Below are 17,159 nucleotides of genomic sequence, written 5' to 3' on the forward strand. Positions count from 1 at the left end.
TCTCCAAATATAGGGTTAATTAGATTTTATGGTATTATCTTATACAGCTTTGAGGTTTCAATTGTTTAAATTATAACCTTTGTGGTGGTCTCTTTAGCACTCTTAAAAAAAATAGCAACCTATTTTTTGTAGTTTTATAGCCAATGTAAACCAGTTTTCAAGAAGGGCTCCTGATGTCACTGTTGGATAAAATAGCAGAAGCTATTCTTAAAAATCAAATCATATAGAAAAACAGATTAATTGAGAAGAGCCAGAATTGATTTAGAAAATGGAGGTTGTGCCTTACCAATCAAATTCTTTGAAGAGGTGATATGCATAAAGCGCAGAATCAGTTGATTTACAATCAGATTTTATGACTAGCAATAATTGACTGATAGTATAACCATACAGAAAAGCTGCTACTTAATATCCCAGATTCTTTAAAAATGATGTATTCCAAGAAGTTTATTGCAATATGTACACAAATGAAAAACCAAATCAAATCCAAGAGTCTTTCTTCTCAATACATCTTCCAAACACTCAATATGCCCTGAAGGTGATAAACCTGGAAACAAAAAAAAACAACAGATGTTTGAAAAAAGAAAAAAAAAAAAAGAGTACAACCTATGTATAATGAAAGAACAGTGGAAGAAGTGCTGTACTAGATAGTAAATGAGATACATGCATTTTTAAACAAAACATGTTTTATCTTCCAAGCCCCAAATTTCTGAATAACATGTTCTCTTCCTTATGCTAGATTATTAAAAAAACAGTGGCTCTCATTCCAGACTGGTTAAAGGAATATTCACAATGAATATGCACGAGATGTATTTGTATGCAGTACCTCTGTTACATATTAATGTTATAATAAACATATTTGTTGTGGATATCCTGATACCAGACTAACTGGTGTTGAAGAATTGATTAAAATCCACTGTACTGGAAAGCAGTTTGGTGCATCAGCACTTAAGACAATACTAATATGAACATTCATTTATTTCCAGAATATTTGCTTTCAGTACAAGTATTCTAATATATGGTAATTTAATTCAAGCAAATCTAGTTTAGCTAGATTTATAATTTAAAAAATAAATTTCTTTTCCAAAGTATGGCTTCATTTATTGAAATATAAACATTTTGAGATGAAACCTGATAAATTTCCTTTCCTTGATTTCTATTAGACCAGTCCAGACCAATGGGTTATGTTCCTATACCAGCAGATGGAAGCAGAGATGCAGAGCTTTTCCAGTGACATCACTACTATAAGGGGATCCTCTGCAAATTTAGCTAATTAAAGAAGCAGAAAAGATAGAAATGCAGACAGATAACATAAGAATTGCCGCTGCTGGGTCCATTGTGCCCAGCAGTCCGCTCTCACGGTGGTCCTTAGGTCAAAGACTAGTGCCCTAACTGAGATTAGCCTTACCTGTGTACGTTCTGGTTCAGCAGGAACTTGTCTAACTTTATCTTGAATCCCTGGAGGGTGTTTTCCCCTATAACAGCCTCCGGAAGAGCTTTCCAGTTTTCTACCACTCTCTGGGTGAAGAACTTCCTTACGTTTGTACGGAATCTATCTCCTTTTAACTTTAGGGAGTGCCCTCTCGTTCTCTCTACCTTGGAGAGGGTGAACAACCTGTCTTTATCTACTAAGTCTATTCCCTTCATTATCTTGAATGTTTTGATCATGTCCCCTCTAAATCTCCTCTTTTTAAGGGAGAAGAAGCCCAGTTTCTCTAATCTCTCACTGTACGGCAACTCCTTCAGCCCCTTAACCATTTTAGTTGCTCTTCTCTGGACCCTTTCGAGTAGTATGGTGACCAGTGCTGGACGAAGTATTCCAGGTGGGGGCGTACCTTGGCCCATTACAGCGGCATGACAACCTTCTCCGATCTGTTCGTAATCCCCTTCTTAATCATTCCTAGCATTCTGTTCGCCCTTTTCGCCGCCTCCACGCATTGCACAGATGGCTTCATTGACTTGTCGACCAGTACTCCCAAGTCTCTTTCCTGGTGGGTCTCTCCAATTACTGCACCAGACATCCTGTATTCGTGTATAAGATTTTTGTTACCGACATGCATCACCTTACACTTATCCATGTTAAACCTCATTTGCCATGTCACGGCAGGTAGATTTGGGACTGGTCAAGCAAGAATCAAGGAAACGAAATCAGGAAGACCCCAAATTTCACCTCTTTTGATCCTACTAGACTAGTCCAGAACAGGATGTACAAAAGCTCTATCCTTCAGTGTGAGAGGAAGATGAGACTCCCTCCAACACTGTTCTGCCAAAAGGCTTTATCATCCCTGATGGTGACATCAATCTTATAGTGCCTGACAAAGGAAATGTAGCCACAAAGTTGCTGCCTTCCAAATACCTTCTACAGTCATCACCTGAACCTTCATCCAGATGATCACTTGAGATCTTCTGATACTATCTTGTGGCTAACCACTGCTTTAATTCAGTGGGTCAAAGACGACCTGAAAGCTGTCTCCTCTTTTGCATGGCCCTGTAGTAGCGTGATTTGAGGACCAGCTGCAAGGCCTCACAAACAGTCAGACAAGGTGTAAAAGTAAACAAACCAACCTTATACCGGCACTCAAATATCCGAAAGCTTTTTGCTTCACAGGCTTAGTGTTATGTCAATAAAGTTTGTTGCAAGTAAAAGAAAAAAAAAGTTACTAGGGCTGGCTTCTAGCCAGGTCTAAACCGTGTGCAGCAGTTTCAAAATAGACAAACCCAGGCCTGGCTTCAACCTGAACACAACACAAAAACAATCCTGAGTACAAAAATAGAAAAGGAAAATACTTACCTGTAACAGGAACGTCATTCCACCCTATCCCCCCCCCATGCTCTTCTAGTAGTATAGTGTCACTTGAGGACTCCACAAAAGGCTCCAAATTCAAAAAAGAGGCAGCTTTACTGCCACTAGGAGCTTCCTCGCTTGAATCAGTAATGTCCAGAAATGGAGAGAGTTGGGCTGGTGTGGAAGAGTTTGCTCCACCCCCCCAACGATCTTCTGGCGTGGTGCTGCTCAGTGCAATACCTAAGGCGCAAGCCAACGGTGTACTTCTTTGCATAGTTCACGGTAGACCAGACAAGAGCAAGATTTCCACAGCGATATCAGCATACAAAACTCCATCCTGAGATCCAGAGGGCATAGTTTCTATCAAGTGCCCACATTTATTCATCCCATCCACCATCCACTGCAGTTCCTCTTATACAAAGTAATCTCAAACCAATCAAATCTCTACCTTGCACATCCCCCAACTGACCTCATATCCAGAACCCCAAAATGAAGAGGTACTTGCATATTATTTATCTTCTTCCTGGGACTCTTAAACCAAAAAAATATTAGGCCTAACCAACATAACAAACCCCTTCCAATCTGGTACATTTTATACCATAACTTTGTATATCAGGACCCCCTCCACAAACAAATCTAAACTTCTCCATTCTTACCCACCAAACAGAACTTTGATATCAAAAAGCTATTTTGTCTAGTGTGCACCATGACAGCACCTCTAGAGTTAGGCCTAGCTGACATTAGTTCACAACCAACTGCTGAGACTTTGGTTAACTTTTTCTCGAACAAGATTAAAACTGTTCAAACAAGTTGAGAAAGCAGCCACTAAAGGTAGCCCCCCCTATTCACACACTGCTCAAGATGGCAACCAACTCCTGTACTGTTAACCAAATCAGGTATATCTTTATGCCTCTTACAACTTCTGACACAGTAAAACTCATTAAAAAAATAAAAATTTCACTCGCAGCTGTAACTTAGATAAATATCCCACCTGATTGTTAGCTGACACTCCAGACCATATTCATTACCTAGATCACCAATCTTCTGAACAATCTATTACATCATGGCTAACTCCCATCCCAAATGGGTCAGATCGCTCTCAACCCCATTCTAAGGACCCACAGGGGCTGATTCTATAAATGACGCACGTTTTCAGGAAGAAAAAAAATCCCAAGGCAGGCCATCTACACTGTACGCATCTGTCGTAGGGCAGGGAAATGCTTAGGAATACTTAAGCTTTCCCAAGGCTAGGCTTGGTTTTGCCCGGAAGTGGCCTTGAGCGAGCTTAAGCGGCCCTATGCATCTCCGTAAGGCTATGATAAGATGCCTGAAATGTAGCAATAGATACGGCCGCCTAGCTGATCTTGGCAAGGGAATCCCCCTGCTGTGATCAGCTGAGGGGCTGCGGCAGGGACTGAAGGGGCACATATAATCCTTGCATATATTCCTTGTAGAAGTTTTCTGTTCCTAATTGAACTGCTGAAAACAGGTTGTATGTGCCAAGAAATTACAAGGCCAATTTCTCTCTGTGTCTTACATCTTGTGCTTTGAGAGATAAGAAACATTGTTAGACCTTAGATGGAAACTTCCCACTAAACCCCCCCTTATGTTTGCTACCTCTTTCTAATGTATCCTGTTACCAAATATGGTTTTTCCTACAGTTTTGTTACTTTTATGTATCCTGTTACCAAATATGGTTTTTCCTACAGTTTTGTTACTTTTATGTATCCTGTTACCAAATATGGTTTTTCCTACGGTCATATGCTGAAAAAAACTAACCCATGTATAATGCTATATAAATGAATGAAGGACTCATAATAAACGGACATCTCCTGGAACATGAAGTGGTCTGTTCTTTCTAGGGAGGTGCTCCCAGATACATCTGTACCAGAGACGACAAGAGTATGTGTGTGAGGCAGTATTGGGACCAGAACCGTTTCAGGGACCCCCCCCCCCCCCACAAAGTACATCAGACAGGAGGGATGCCCACTCCCTCCTGTTTTCACCCCTGACCCCCCCAAAGTTCCCTGGCAGGAGGAATGCCCACTTCCTTCTGCCACCCTCCCGTGAGAAGTCCTTTGGCAGGAGGGATGTCCACTCCCCTCCCCGTACGAAGAAAGTCTGACTGGAGGGGATATGCACCTAAGGGTCTGATTGGCTCAAATGCCTAAGGCCCCTCCCATAGAAGGAGCCTTAGCTACCTGGGCCAACCGGAATCTTAGTCCTCCTTCCAAATGCATTCTGGGATGCACTGGGAGTAGCATAAGAGTTCGATTGGTCAGGTTCTGAGTCGTACTCTTCGATGCCTGATGGTGGTGAGGAAGACTATCGATGCCTGGATATACTATGACGAGATGATCACCGGCTGCGACGATGGTGCGAGTGCCTTGAAGCAGTCCTGGGTCGATGATGCAGGTCTGACATTGAATGTGAAGAAGAGCTCCGATGCCCGGGTTGTCAACTGGTTTCGATGGGAGAGTGTGACCTGATCTTTGAGGCCCTTGAGGAGTGATGTTCAAGCTAGGCTGGTACTGGTAGAGTTGGTGCCTTGAAGCAGTCCTGCGTCGATGATGCAGGTCTGACATTGAATGGGAAGAAGAGCTCCAATGACCGATGTCCTAGTTGTCAACTGGTTTCGATGGGGGAGTGTGACCTGGTCCTTGAGGAGTGATGCTCAAGCTAGGCTGGTACTAGTGGAGTCACAGTGATGGCATGAGCTGCTTGTATTTGCAGTATGGAAGCCAATTCCCTTTGCACTAGTTCCCTGATCTGCTCCTGGATCGAAGGCACTGATACCATGATGGATAGCGATACAGTAGGTGCCAAGGGGTGACGAGGCATTGGTGACCTCAATGACGAGGCACACCTCTGAGGTGACATGACCAGCAATGCAGGAGAATGGATCTTTGTTTGTTGAAGCTTTGAGTGCATCGATGGAGTCTGACAAGGCTCCGATTCTAACATTTCCAGGGTGGGGAAGCAAGCTTGCACTTCTTAGTTTTCATAGTAGGCATCCCTGATGGAGGCAAAGGAGAAGAAGCAGACATTGAGTGGGGCACCAATTTAGTTTCAATGTCGATGATGGTCTCTGGGCTTCGGAGTCAGAGACAACGGACATTCTCAATGTTCCTGAAGAACCAAAATATTTTTTTTTGTGTTGCAGTCATCTAGCTTTCAGGGATCTCTTTTGTAGCTGTTGATCAGGGCCCAGACACTGGAAGCACCAATTGTGCAGACCAGTGCCTGATATGGTCCTGTTGCACAGAGTGCACAGCTTAAACCAGCTAAAAGGCTTGGACATTGGGGGAAAAACCACCGAAAGGTTAAAGGACTCAATGGTCCAAGGGAGGTGGAGATCGTATAACAAAAAAATGGTCGACAGCCACAGACAATAACAAGGCAGAATCGTGGCCTGTCCTTCTCACATTTGGGCGTTCCTCTGCCGCATCACTGATGATGTCATCAGCAACGCGTCATGGAACGGCCTGCTGTGAGAAGGGCAGGCCACGATGCAGCCTGTGTTATCGACACTGCCATTTGTTACCAGGTATTTCGGTATTGCGATCGGGGTTCTGATGGGAGGGAAACATGGAAGGGTCGGCGGGGCGTGCTGCTGCCGGCAACTAGGGCTTATTTTCGGGGGTAGGGCTTATATTAAAGTCCTACCCCGAAAATCATGCTAGGGCTTATTTGGGGTAGGTCTTATTTTCGGGGAAACATGGTACCAATCCCCAAGGATGCTGGTTAACTGAATATGATTAACACTTGTTATTTGTCTATGTTTGCTTGGCTTATATGAATGCTATTTCCTATGACATACAGTATTATGCTTAGAACTCCATTTCATTGTTTAAAAATCACTTATACCAAACACATGCATGCTGTACCTGTTTATTCACAAATAACTGGCCAGGAACACCTTCACTGACTTGTTTGAAAGACCTTTGATAAAAGAAAAATAGTATCTAATCACAAACCTTTTGAACATTCTTACACAATTTCATACTAGTTTCAGTACAGCTTTGATAGTGCAGCATAGTGGTTAATCATAACTACACTAGACCCCGAGAATGGATCTAACCCGTTGTCAGCCCAGCCTTAACTTACTTGCCTTACCAATGGCAGCAAAGGCAAGTTTCAAGTTTATTAGGATTTTATATACCGCTTATCAAGGTTATCTAAGCGGTTTTTACAATCAGGTACTCAAGCATTTTCCCTATCTGTCCCGGTGGGCTCACAATCTATCTAACGTACCTGGGGCTATGGAGGATTAAGTGACTTGCCCAGGGTCACAAGGAGCAGCGCGGGGTTTGAACCCACAACCCCAGGGTGCTGAGGCTGTAGATCCAACCACTGCGCCACACACTCCTCACTATGAGAGATCATATCATTCATATCTGACCTTAGTGTATGTCAGTGCAGACAGCCTTAGATTGCCCCAGAATGCCTAAATTACGGTACATCAGTGCTTAAAGGTAGCAAAGGACCTTGGTACAGCTAAGAGGTGCGAAGAGGTGTCAATGTCTGTGCTTAAGATATATAGTAAGCCCAGCTGCACGGTCTAACACAGATAGTTAGGGTTAATCAGAAACCATTGTCAAAGTGATACTGAAAAAGTTTCTCCCTCTTTTCTTCTCCACATCTCACACCCCACTCACCTTATTCACCATTGTTTCAAACAGTTTACAAATTATAAACAGAAAGATACTGGGACAACTGACACCTGTTTTCAAATTTTCTGTAGGGTAGAGACCCTATCCACTGCAGTAATGTACACTGAATTATACAAAAAATGTGAAGTTAACTCACCTATAACAGGTGTTTTCTCTTAGGACAGCTACTATTCTCCCATATGGAGTTACATCCCTGATGAAGCTTTAGTGTGGACACTACCTAATGTTCCTATCACTTTAAGCAGCTTTTGATAGGCTCTCACGTATACATATACGAGACTTCCCATCGGAGTTGCATGAGATCGCCAGTCTGATCAATAGCAAATAGAAAAGAATGCAACTCCCAGGGGAGGTGGGAGGCTATGTTAGAACACTTGCTTTCTCAGAGGACAGCAGGACTAATATTCTCACATACCCTCTTACCTCCTTTAGAAGGGACATTCTTTTCTATATGCTGGTAGTCCCATGTGACTATGGGTGGACAGGAAAGCACTCAAAGACCCACCAAAAATTTCTTAAATTGATAGGAACACTGGTTAGCATCCACACTGAGGCTCCAATGGAGATGTAACCCTACATGTGAAGAATACTAAACCCACTGCTCTCTTGAGAGCCCATATTACAGGTGTCTGAGCTAAGTAGTTCCATTCATTTGGTATTAGTGAAGTGAGGTCCCTCCCTGTCATTGTAATGGGTGGGATCCCCTACTACTTTTGACTGTTTTCTCCAGCTGGTTTCTCGAGTTAATTTTACAGAATTATGGTTCACATTTACTGAGCTAATGACTGATACATTTACTATCTTTGTTACTATTTGAACTATTTTTGCTATTTTGATAAGGACTACCGTCACGGGTGTGATATCATCTGTCTAAGGATTTTGTCAAGGATTTTGGACATGGACTTTTATGTGGCTGTATGACAGAGTTTTGAATGGCGTTTGGGACATGTTTGACTTTTTTCATCTTTTTCACTTGTTTTTCTTTTTGATTTGTATTTTAACCTTTTTAGTAGCTTTTTGGTTTTCTTTATCTTTTGTATTTTGGTGTGGAAGGTTTTTCTTTCACTTCCTTTTTCTCACTTATAGTTTTTCCCCCTGGTTTTCACCTCGGATGAATGTTTGCACCTGATTTTTATCAGCTTATTTATTTGATTAGGTGGCACAATGATGTACGGGGCAGGATTTATTGAGACTGCGGTCTAAGTGCTTGTCACTTCATGAATACCTGCCCGGGGCTATTGGTTACCACGAAGGGAGTTCAGCCCTGTACTGATTACCACACTTTTTAGCTGTTTTTTCGAATGTTTTCCTTATTTTGGAACTAAGCTGATGGTGCAAACGGTCCTTCACTGTTGGTGGGTCAGTTGAGGAGATTCTATTTGTTTACCAATTTTTGTGCATTGGATTTATCTTACTATTGGTAATTATTTTAGGTTTTTTTGAGGCCAATATGGAGATTATAACCCATCTGTCTAGAATGTCTTCACTTATTGCACTGAAACAATCCTTTAAAGATGCATACTGTTTAAAAGGTAATTTCCAAAGCCATGTACCTGGATAAATGGGCTATTTTGAAAACTGCTTACCCACACTGCAGGTAACCCCCTCCCAAAAAAATAAATAAATAAATAAAAATAATTAAAAAAACAAACAAACATTTAAGTTATAAGATTTTCAGTATTATCAGACCTACTGTTTTGGCTCTGGATACACTTGCCCCTTCTAACCAGCCACCTGTCTGCCTAGTGGTTAAGATAGCTCCATATGAGATGCTGCTACTGCTCAGCCCATTACTCAGTTTTTAATATAAAACTACATTCATTGTTCTACATACAAAAATACAAGAGAATTACTACCAGCTTTCCAGTTCTGTGAACATGCAGGATGCCAACACAGGTAGGAAGTCCACTTCTGCTGCTCCACACATGGATGGGTCCTTCTATGTCAGGAATAGGAGAGGCACTTTGAAGCTCGCTTCTCAACTGGTTCTTCCAGTCTGAGCAGTGTTGGGAAGAACTCTCGGCCAAATTGTGCACTAATGGCACAGGGAAAGAAATATCACTGGCTGAATCTTCACAAGTGTTGTGGGATCTCTGAACCATAAACAAAACAAATAAAATGTTATATTACTGTTTTATAAAATATCAACATTGGCCCCGACAGTATAAATACTGCAAAACTTAACTAAAATGGAGCATTAAGGAGATTTTAGAAACAGAGTGCTATAATCAAACAAATACAGCACATACACTAAATCATTGCAATTGAACCCCAAACTCTAAACTCATATCTAAAGTAAGACTATAAGAGTTGCCATACTGGGACAGACCAAAAGGTCCATCAAGCCCAGTATTCCGTTTCCAACAGCAGCCAACCCAGGTCACAAGTACCTGACAAGATCCCAAAAAGTACAACAAATTTTATGGTGCTTATCCTAGAAATAAGTAGTGGATTTTCCCAAGTCCATTTTAATAATGGAAATTATCCAAAGCTTTTTAAAATGCTGCTAAGCTAACTGCTTTCACCACATTATAAAGTTTTCATATATTTCTTTATTTTTATTAAGGAATCATGGGAACAAAGCATCAACTATGAATTGCAAAACTTAAGCATGACAGTACTTTTGTAAACAAGAACATCAGTATTCTCCCTAGAGCCTTTTAGCTGGGCACTCAGCACAGCTAATTTAGATGACCGCCCAGCTGTCATCTTGGTGGCAAATCATGCTGCCGCCGCCGTTGCTGCTCAAACATTTAAAAAAAAAAACAAAAAAAAAAACCCCAACCACCCTCTTACCGGCTTGGGGATTCCCCGAGCTGACTCGGCAAAGCTTAAAGTTCAATGTTCAACTCTTGACACAGCCTCTCTCTCTTTTTTTTTTTTTAAGTGCCAGCTTGAACCCATGCTCTAAGGTTCTAATGGTAATATTGTGCGTGCCAGCTTCCCTTATTTCCCTCCGAAACTGGAAGTTATGTCCTGGGAGGGGGGAGAGAAGGGAAGCCGGCATGCACAGTGTTACCTTTAGAGCCCTGGAGCATAGGTTTAATTCACTACAGGCTAAGGCGGGAGCTAAGGCAGGGAAGGAAGCTTACAACTTGCTGCTCTTGCTTGCTTTGGGCCTTCCTTGCTGCCGGGTCCTGCCTACTTTGTTTCTGCGAAGGCAGGACCCGGCAGTAGGGAAGGGAAGGAAATAGATATGCCAGACCATGGGGTGGAGTGGGAAGAAAGGAAAGATAAGAGATGCTAGAGCATAGGGGAAGAAGTGGAGACAGAAAAATGGAGTGGGGGTGAAGCTGAAATGAATCATGTACAACGGAGAGAAAGGGCACAGCATATACAGTTTATTGAAGGGGCATAAAAAGAGGGAAGATTCCGTATGGAAGAGAGAAAGAGGACAGACACTGGATGGAAAGGGCAGAGAGGGTGGACAGTGAATGGAAGAGGTGGGAAGGTAGAGAGAGGGCAGATGTTGTATGGAAGGGAGAGAGGATAAACACTGTATAAAAAGAAGAGAGAGAAGAGAAGATGATTGAAGCAGAAACAACAAAAGATAGAAAGAATTTTTTTGTTGTTGCTTTACGCAGAATCAAGTAGTATTGTAACTGTATTGATAAAAGTTTATAAATAGGAAATGGAAATAAGGCAATTTTTTTTAGGTACATTAGATAGATTGTGAGCCTGCCGGGACAGATAGGGAAAATGCTTGAGTACCCGATTGTAAAACCGCTTAGATAAAAACTTTATAGGCGGTATATAAAGCACAGTTACTTACCGTAACAGGTATTATCCAGGGACAGCTAATTCTCACATATGGGTGATGTCATCAGCGGAGCCCGGATGCGAAAGCTCGCAAGCAGACTTGCTTGTAGAAACTAGAAGTTTCGAGTCGACCGCATCGCGCATGCGCGAGTGTCTTCCTGCCCAGGGTAGAGCGTGTCTCCTCAGTTCAGATAGCTAGCAGAGAAGCCAACCAGGGGAGGTAGGTGGGTAACGAGAATAGCTGCCTGCTGTCCCTGGATAACACCTGTTATGGTAAGTAACTGTGCTTTATCCCAGGACAATACTTGGACAATAAATATTTCTAAACTATTAGTGTGTGTGAAGAGGATGGCTTATCCCAGGACAAGCAGGCAGCCTATTCTCACATATAGGTAACTTCCAAGCTAACCAGAATGGGATGGAGGGAGTGTTGGCAATTTAGGAGAATAAATTTTGTAATACTGTTTGGCCAAACTGTCCATCCCATCTGGAAAAAGTATCCAGACAATAGCGAGATGTGAAAGTATGAACCGAGGACCAAGTAGCAGCTTTGCCAATTTCCTCAATGGGAGTAGATCTGAGGAAAGCTACGGAAGCTGCCATTGCTCTGACTTTATGGGCTGTGACTCTACTGTGGAAGAGCAATCCAGCCTGGGCATAGCAGAATGAGATACAAGAGCCATCCAATTGGAGATGGTACGCTTGGAGATAGGATGCCCCAACTTGTTTGGATCAAAGGAGACAAAAAGTTGAGCAGTTCTGTGTGGTTTGGTGTGTTCCAAATAGAAGGCCAAAGCATGTTTACAGTCCAGAGTATGAAGAGCTACTTCTCCAGGATGAGAATGGGGCTTCGGAAAGAACACTGGAAGAACAATAGATTGATTGAGATGAAATTCCGATACCACTTTAGGAAGGAATTTTGGATGAGTATGGAGGACCACCTTGTCATTATGAAACACCGTGATAGGTGGATCAGCAACTAAAGCTTGCAGCTCACTGACTCATTGAGCAGAAGTGAGGGTGATGAGAAACACTACTTTCCAAGTGAGATACTTCAGATGAGTCTTGTCAATTGGTTCAAATGGAGGCTTCATCAGTTCAGCAAAGACAACATTAAGGTCCCAAACCACAGGAGGCGGTTTGAGAAGAGGTTTGACACTGAAACGTCCTTTCATGAATCTGGAAACCACCGAATGAGCAGAGAGAAGTTTCCCTTCGATAGGCTGATGGAATGCAGCAATTGCACTGAGATGGACTCGGATCAATGTAGACTTGAGGCCAGAAGTCGATAAGTGCAAAAGATAATCCAAAACAGAAGATATGAAGGAATATTGGGGCTCCTTATCATGAGAAAAACACCATGTAGAAAATCTAGTCCATTTTTGTTGATTGCTTTGTCTATAATGTCTTTGACAGGTTGAGAAAACTACAGAGGAGTCATGTTGAGAGGTACCAAGCTGTCAGGTGTAGAGACTGCAGGTTGGGATGAAGCAGAGATCCCTGACTCTGTATAAGCAGAGATGGAAAAACTGGTAGAAGGTAGGGCTCCCTGCTGCTGAGTTGAAGTAGAAGGGAGTACCAAGGTGGTCTTGGCCACCGAGGAGCAATCAGAATCATGGTGGCATGATCATTCTTTAACTGACCAGAGTCTTGAGAATGAGAGGGAATGAAGGGAATGCATAGAGGAAGAGAGATTCATCCATTCCAAAAGAAAAGCATTTGCCTCGAGATGATGAGGAGAGTATATCCTGGAGAACTGAGGCAGTTTGTAATTGTGGGGAGTTGCAAAGAGGCCTATCTGAAGTGTTCCCCACTGTGAAAAAATGTGATGAAGAGGCGAGGAATGACGTGTCTATTCGTGAGGTTGCAGAAGATGACTCAAGTTTGTCCGCCAAGCAATTCTTCGCCCCTTGTAAGTAGACAGCTTTGAGGAAGGTGTTGTGGTGGATTGCCCAGTCCCAAACCTTCAGAGCTTCTTGACAAAGGGAGGCAGAACCCGTCCCTCCCTGTTTGTTGATATAATACATGGCGACTTGGTTGTCCGTCCGAATGAGGACTACCTGGACATGAGAACATGTTGGAAAGCGCTGAGAGCCTTGAGGATCGCTCTGAGTTCCAACAGATTGATATGACACCGACGATCCGTACTGGTCCAGTGGCCTTGTGTACAGAGACTATCGAGATGAGCGCCCCAAGCGTAGGTCAAAAAATCTGTTGTGAGGACCTTCTGATGGGGAGGCGTTTGAAAAAACAAGCCTCTGGAGAGATTGGAAGAGAGCATGCACCAACGGAGAGACTGCTTCAATGAAGGAATGACTATTATGTGTCGAGAAAGTGGGTCGCAAACCTGCGTCCATTGAGAAGCCAGGTCCACTGAGGAATTCTGAGGTGAAGTCTGGCAAAAGGAGTCACGTGTACTGTGGAGGCCATGTGACCCAGTAGCACCATCATGTGTCTCGCTGAGATGGAAGAGCGGGAAGACACTGTATGACAGAGTTGAAGAAGAGCTTCCAGACGTTGTTGTGGGAGGAATGCTCCGAGTTGGACAGTGTCCAGAACAGCTCCGATAAATTGTAGATTCTGTGAGGGCTGAAGTTGGGATTTGGGAAAGTTGATTTTGAATCTCAAATTTTGTAGGAACCAGGTAGTCCGTTGAGTCACTACAATAACCCCCTGAGATGTTTAATCTTTGATGAGCCAGTCGTCGAGGTAGGGAAATACCTGAAGACCATGGTTCCTTAGAGCTGCTGCTACCACTACCAGGCACTTGGTGAACACTCTAGGACAATGGCCTCAAACTCAAACCCTTTGTGGGGCCACATTTTGGATTTGTAGGTACTTGGAGGGCCGCAGAAAAAATAGTTGTCTTATTAAAGAAATGACAATTTTGCATGAGGTAAAACTCTTTATAGCTTATAAAACTTCCTTTAACAATTAAAAGGAAAGATATATAAACTATAAAGTTTTACCTTATGCAAAATTGTCATTTCTTTAATAATATAACATAAATCAGTTGTTTAGACATATATGCCAACATATCAAAAGCTGGCGCATGAAGTCTCATTTACTTCTTACTGTGTCATTTGTCATTAAAGTTTTTGCAAATACACAAACTTTTTTTCTTTTTTTTTCTAAGTATTTTTGTATGGACCTTCGGGTAGCAATCAGGCAAACTAAGCGTATATGTCTAAACAACTGATTTATGATATATGATTTGATTGATGATACTGCAGGGATAGTTGTTTGTTTGTATATATTTCTTTAATAAGACATTAACTATTTTTTCTGCGGCCCTCCAAGTACTCTATTTTTTCTGCAGCCCTCACATTTAAAGTTTAATATCTTTTCTTTCTCAAAACTGACACATTTCAATCACTATATTGAAAATAAAATCATTTTCCCTACCTTTGTTGTCTGGTGACTTTATTTTTCTGTACTTTCAACTATGTTTCCAGGGCCTTCTTGTTCTTTGACTGTTTTTCTCTCCGTCTTCACGTTCTGCCTTGCAACCATCTTTGGCATTAACTTAATGTTCAATTTTTATGCTTTCTTTTCAAAATCTATGTTTACATGTCTTACCTTCCCTTCCTATCTCTCTCTTCTTCTGTCCTATTTCCATGGTCTGGCAAATCTTTTCTTCCTTTCTCTCCCTCCCTCCTTCCTTCCTTTCCCCTGGTCTGGCATCTGTCTCCTTCCCTTCCCCCATGCCCTGGCATCTATCCCTCTCCCTCCGTGGTCTGATATCTCCTTTCCTTCCCTCCCTCCCATGAACTTGGCTTCTCTTGTTCCTTTCCTCCCCTTTCTTTCCCAATTGGGTGCAGCAGCAACAGAAGCAGCATTTCCCTTCCCCCTTTCCTGTGTAGGAGAGGCATTTCTCTTCCCCTTTCCCTCCCTATCCCTTTCCCTGTACAGCAGCATCAGCATTTCCCTAGGGTCCCACTTTCCTTTGCAGCAGAAGCATTTCTCTTTCCCCTCCCCTTCCTTGTGGAGCAGCAGCGTGTCTGGCCAGCTCTGTTGATCTTTCCATTCAAAGCCACGGTGGCGGCTCCTCGTGAGATCCGTGCCTGCGTCTGAAGCCTCTCTGATGTTGTGACGTCAGAGAGGCTTCCGATGCAGGAGTGGATAGCGTGAGGAGCCACCAACCCACGTCTTTGAACGGAATGATGGACTGAGCCGGCCAGATACGCTGCTGCTCCAAAAGGAAGGGAAGGGAGAAGAGAAATGCTGTCTTGATTGCGTCCAGACCGCGGGCCGCAAAATAGACCTGGAGAGCCACATGCGGCCCATGGGCCGCGTATTTGAGACCGCTGCTCTAGGAGATGAAGCCAGGCCCCCACCCGAAATCTGAGATATTGACAGGAAGCCGGATGAATGGGAATATGAGTGTAGGCCTCCTTGAGATCCAGACAGTATAAACAGTCGCTCTGCTCAAGAAGGGGATAAAGGGATGCCAGGGACAACATTCAAAATTTTTCTTTGACCAAAAATTTGTTGAGAACCTTGAGATCTAGAATGGGCCGAAGATCGCCCATCTTCTTCGGAACAAGGAAGTAACAGGAGTAAAATCCCCTGTTCTACTGTTCCAAAGGAACTGGTTTGATGGCATGGAGACGAAGCAGAGCTTGAGCTTCCTGAAGAAGAAGGGCGGTCTGGGAAGGATTGGAAGGATACTCTCTTGGAGGAAGCTCTGGTGGAACCCGAGTGAAATGAAGAGAGTATCCTTCCCTGATGATGGTCAGCACCCAGAGGTTGGATGTCATTGTCATCCATCGGTGGTAAAAATGATAGAGACGACCTCCTATAGGGGGAAGAGAAGTCAGAGACAGAACAATGGAGGTTATGCTCTGTTTTAAACTGTCAAAAAGGCTGTGAAGCCTTAGGTGCTGCAGAAGGTTGAGATTTTTATTGCTTCTGAGGCTGCTGTTTCTTAGGAGGGGGGCGAGTATAAGGAGCCGCCCTTGGAGCAAAATGCCTCTGGTAAATGGGAGGAGGATGTGTAGACTTGGCAGGAGTTGGCTTGGGCTTAGGTCTGACAATAGAAGCGAAAGATTTTTCATGTTTAGACAACTTCTTGGTGGCTGCCTCGATAAATTCATCAAAGAGGTCATTGCCTGCACAAGGAATATTAGCTAAGCGGTCCTGAAGATTAGGGTCCATGTCAATGGTACGAAGCCAGGCAAGGCGACGTATGGCTACAGAGCAAGCAGCTGCCCGGGCAGACAACTCGAAGGCATCATAAGATGACTGGAGGAGATGTAATCGGAGTTGTGATAAAGAAGCAAGGACTTCTTGAAATTCAAAGTGTTTTTGAGTATTCAAATAACTCAAAAATTTAGGTAAAAGAGTGATGAGGAACTCAAAATAAGTAATAAAATGAAAATCTTAATTAAGGACTTTAGAGGACATCATAAAATTTTGATAGATGCGACGTCCGAATTTGTCCATAGTCTTCCCTTCCCTTCCAGGAGGTTATGGTGGCATAAACCTTGGAAGGATGGGACCTCTTTAAGGATAACTCCACAAGCAGGGATTGATGAGATAACTGAGTTGTCAAACCCTTTGCGATGGAGAGTTTTATACCTAGAATCCAATTTGCCTGGAACAGCTGGAATGGTATAAGGGATCTCCAGGCATCTGGCAAAAGTCTGAGACAAAAGCTTTTGAAGAGGAAGCTTAAGTGACTCCGAGATACTCCGTAGAGTATTTGGAACCAGCATGTAATTGAAGATCCAAGTCAACAGCCATCTGACAAAGGAAAGATGAAAAAGATAGCTGATCCATCAATGCTTTGCCTTCAGAAGGACTCGAGGTTGTCGAGGCAACCTGGGTCAAAGATGAAGCTTCGGCAGGAAAAAAGGCATCAAAAGAATATGGAGACTTGGACAAAGCATTCGAAACCGCTGCTTCCTCGAGGTGTGGAAGTGGAGACCTCGATTGAGGAGTCG

The 17,159-nt window shown here is 43.0% G+C and overlaps 1 protein-coding gene across 8 annotated transcripts in view; it reads right to left on the reverse strand.

The window, feature by feature from the left end:
- Nucleotides 1-424: 424 nt before the first annotated feature.
- The window catches only part of FIGLA (folliculogenesis specific bHLH transcription factor), a 58,772-nt gene continuing 42,037 nt past the window's right edge, over nucleotides 425-17,159 (reverse strand). For 6 of the 8 annotated variants that reach the window (XM_033947717.1, XM_033947721.1, XM_033947719.1 and 3 more), the window contains exons 4-6: nucleotides 9,312-9,548; nucleotides 6,670-6,724; nucleotides 425-544 (exon numbers count right to left, since the gene is read on the reverse strand). In XM_033947717.1, coding sequence (XP_033803608.1) covers nucleotides 6,704-6,724; nucleotides 9,312-9,548 — 258 coding nt within the window. In that variant the 3' untranslated portion in view covers nucleotides 425-544; nucleotides 6,670-6,703. Of the gene's footprint in view, nucleotides 545-1,982; nucleotides 2,020-4,997; nucleotides 5,799-6,669; nucleotides 6,725-9,311; nucleotides 9,549-17,159 lie in introns of those variants that run through there. The other 2 variants (XM_033947722.1, XM_033947723.1) reach the window with 2 other exon arrangements.

The sequence above is a fragment of the Geotrypetes seraphini genome, chromosome 6 (assembly GCF_902459505.1).
Source record: "Geotrypetes seraphini chromosome 6, aGeoSer1.1, whole genome shotgun sequence".
Classification (NCBI taxonomy): Eukaryota; Metazoa; Chordata; class Amphibia; order Gymnophiona; family Dermophiidae; genus Geotrypetes; species Geotrypetes seraphini.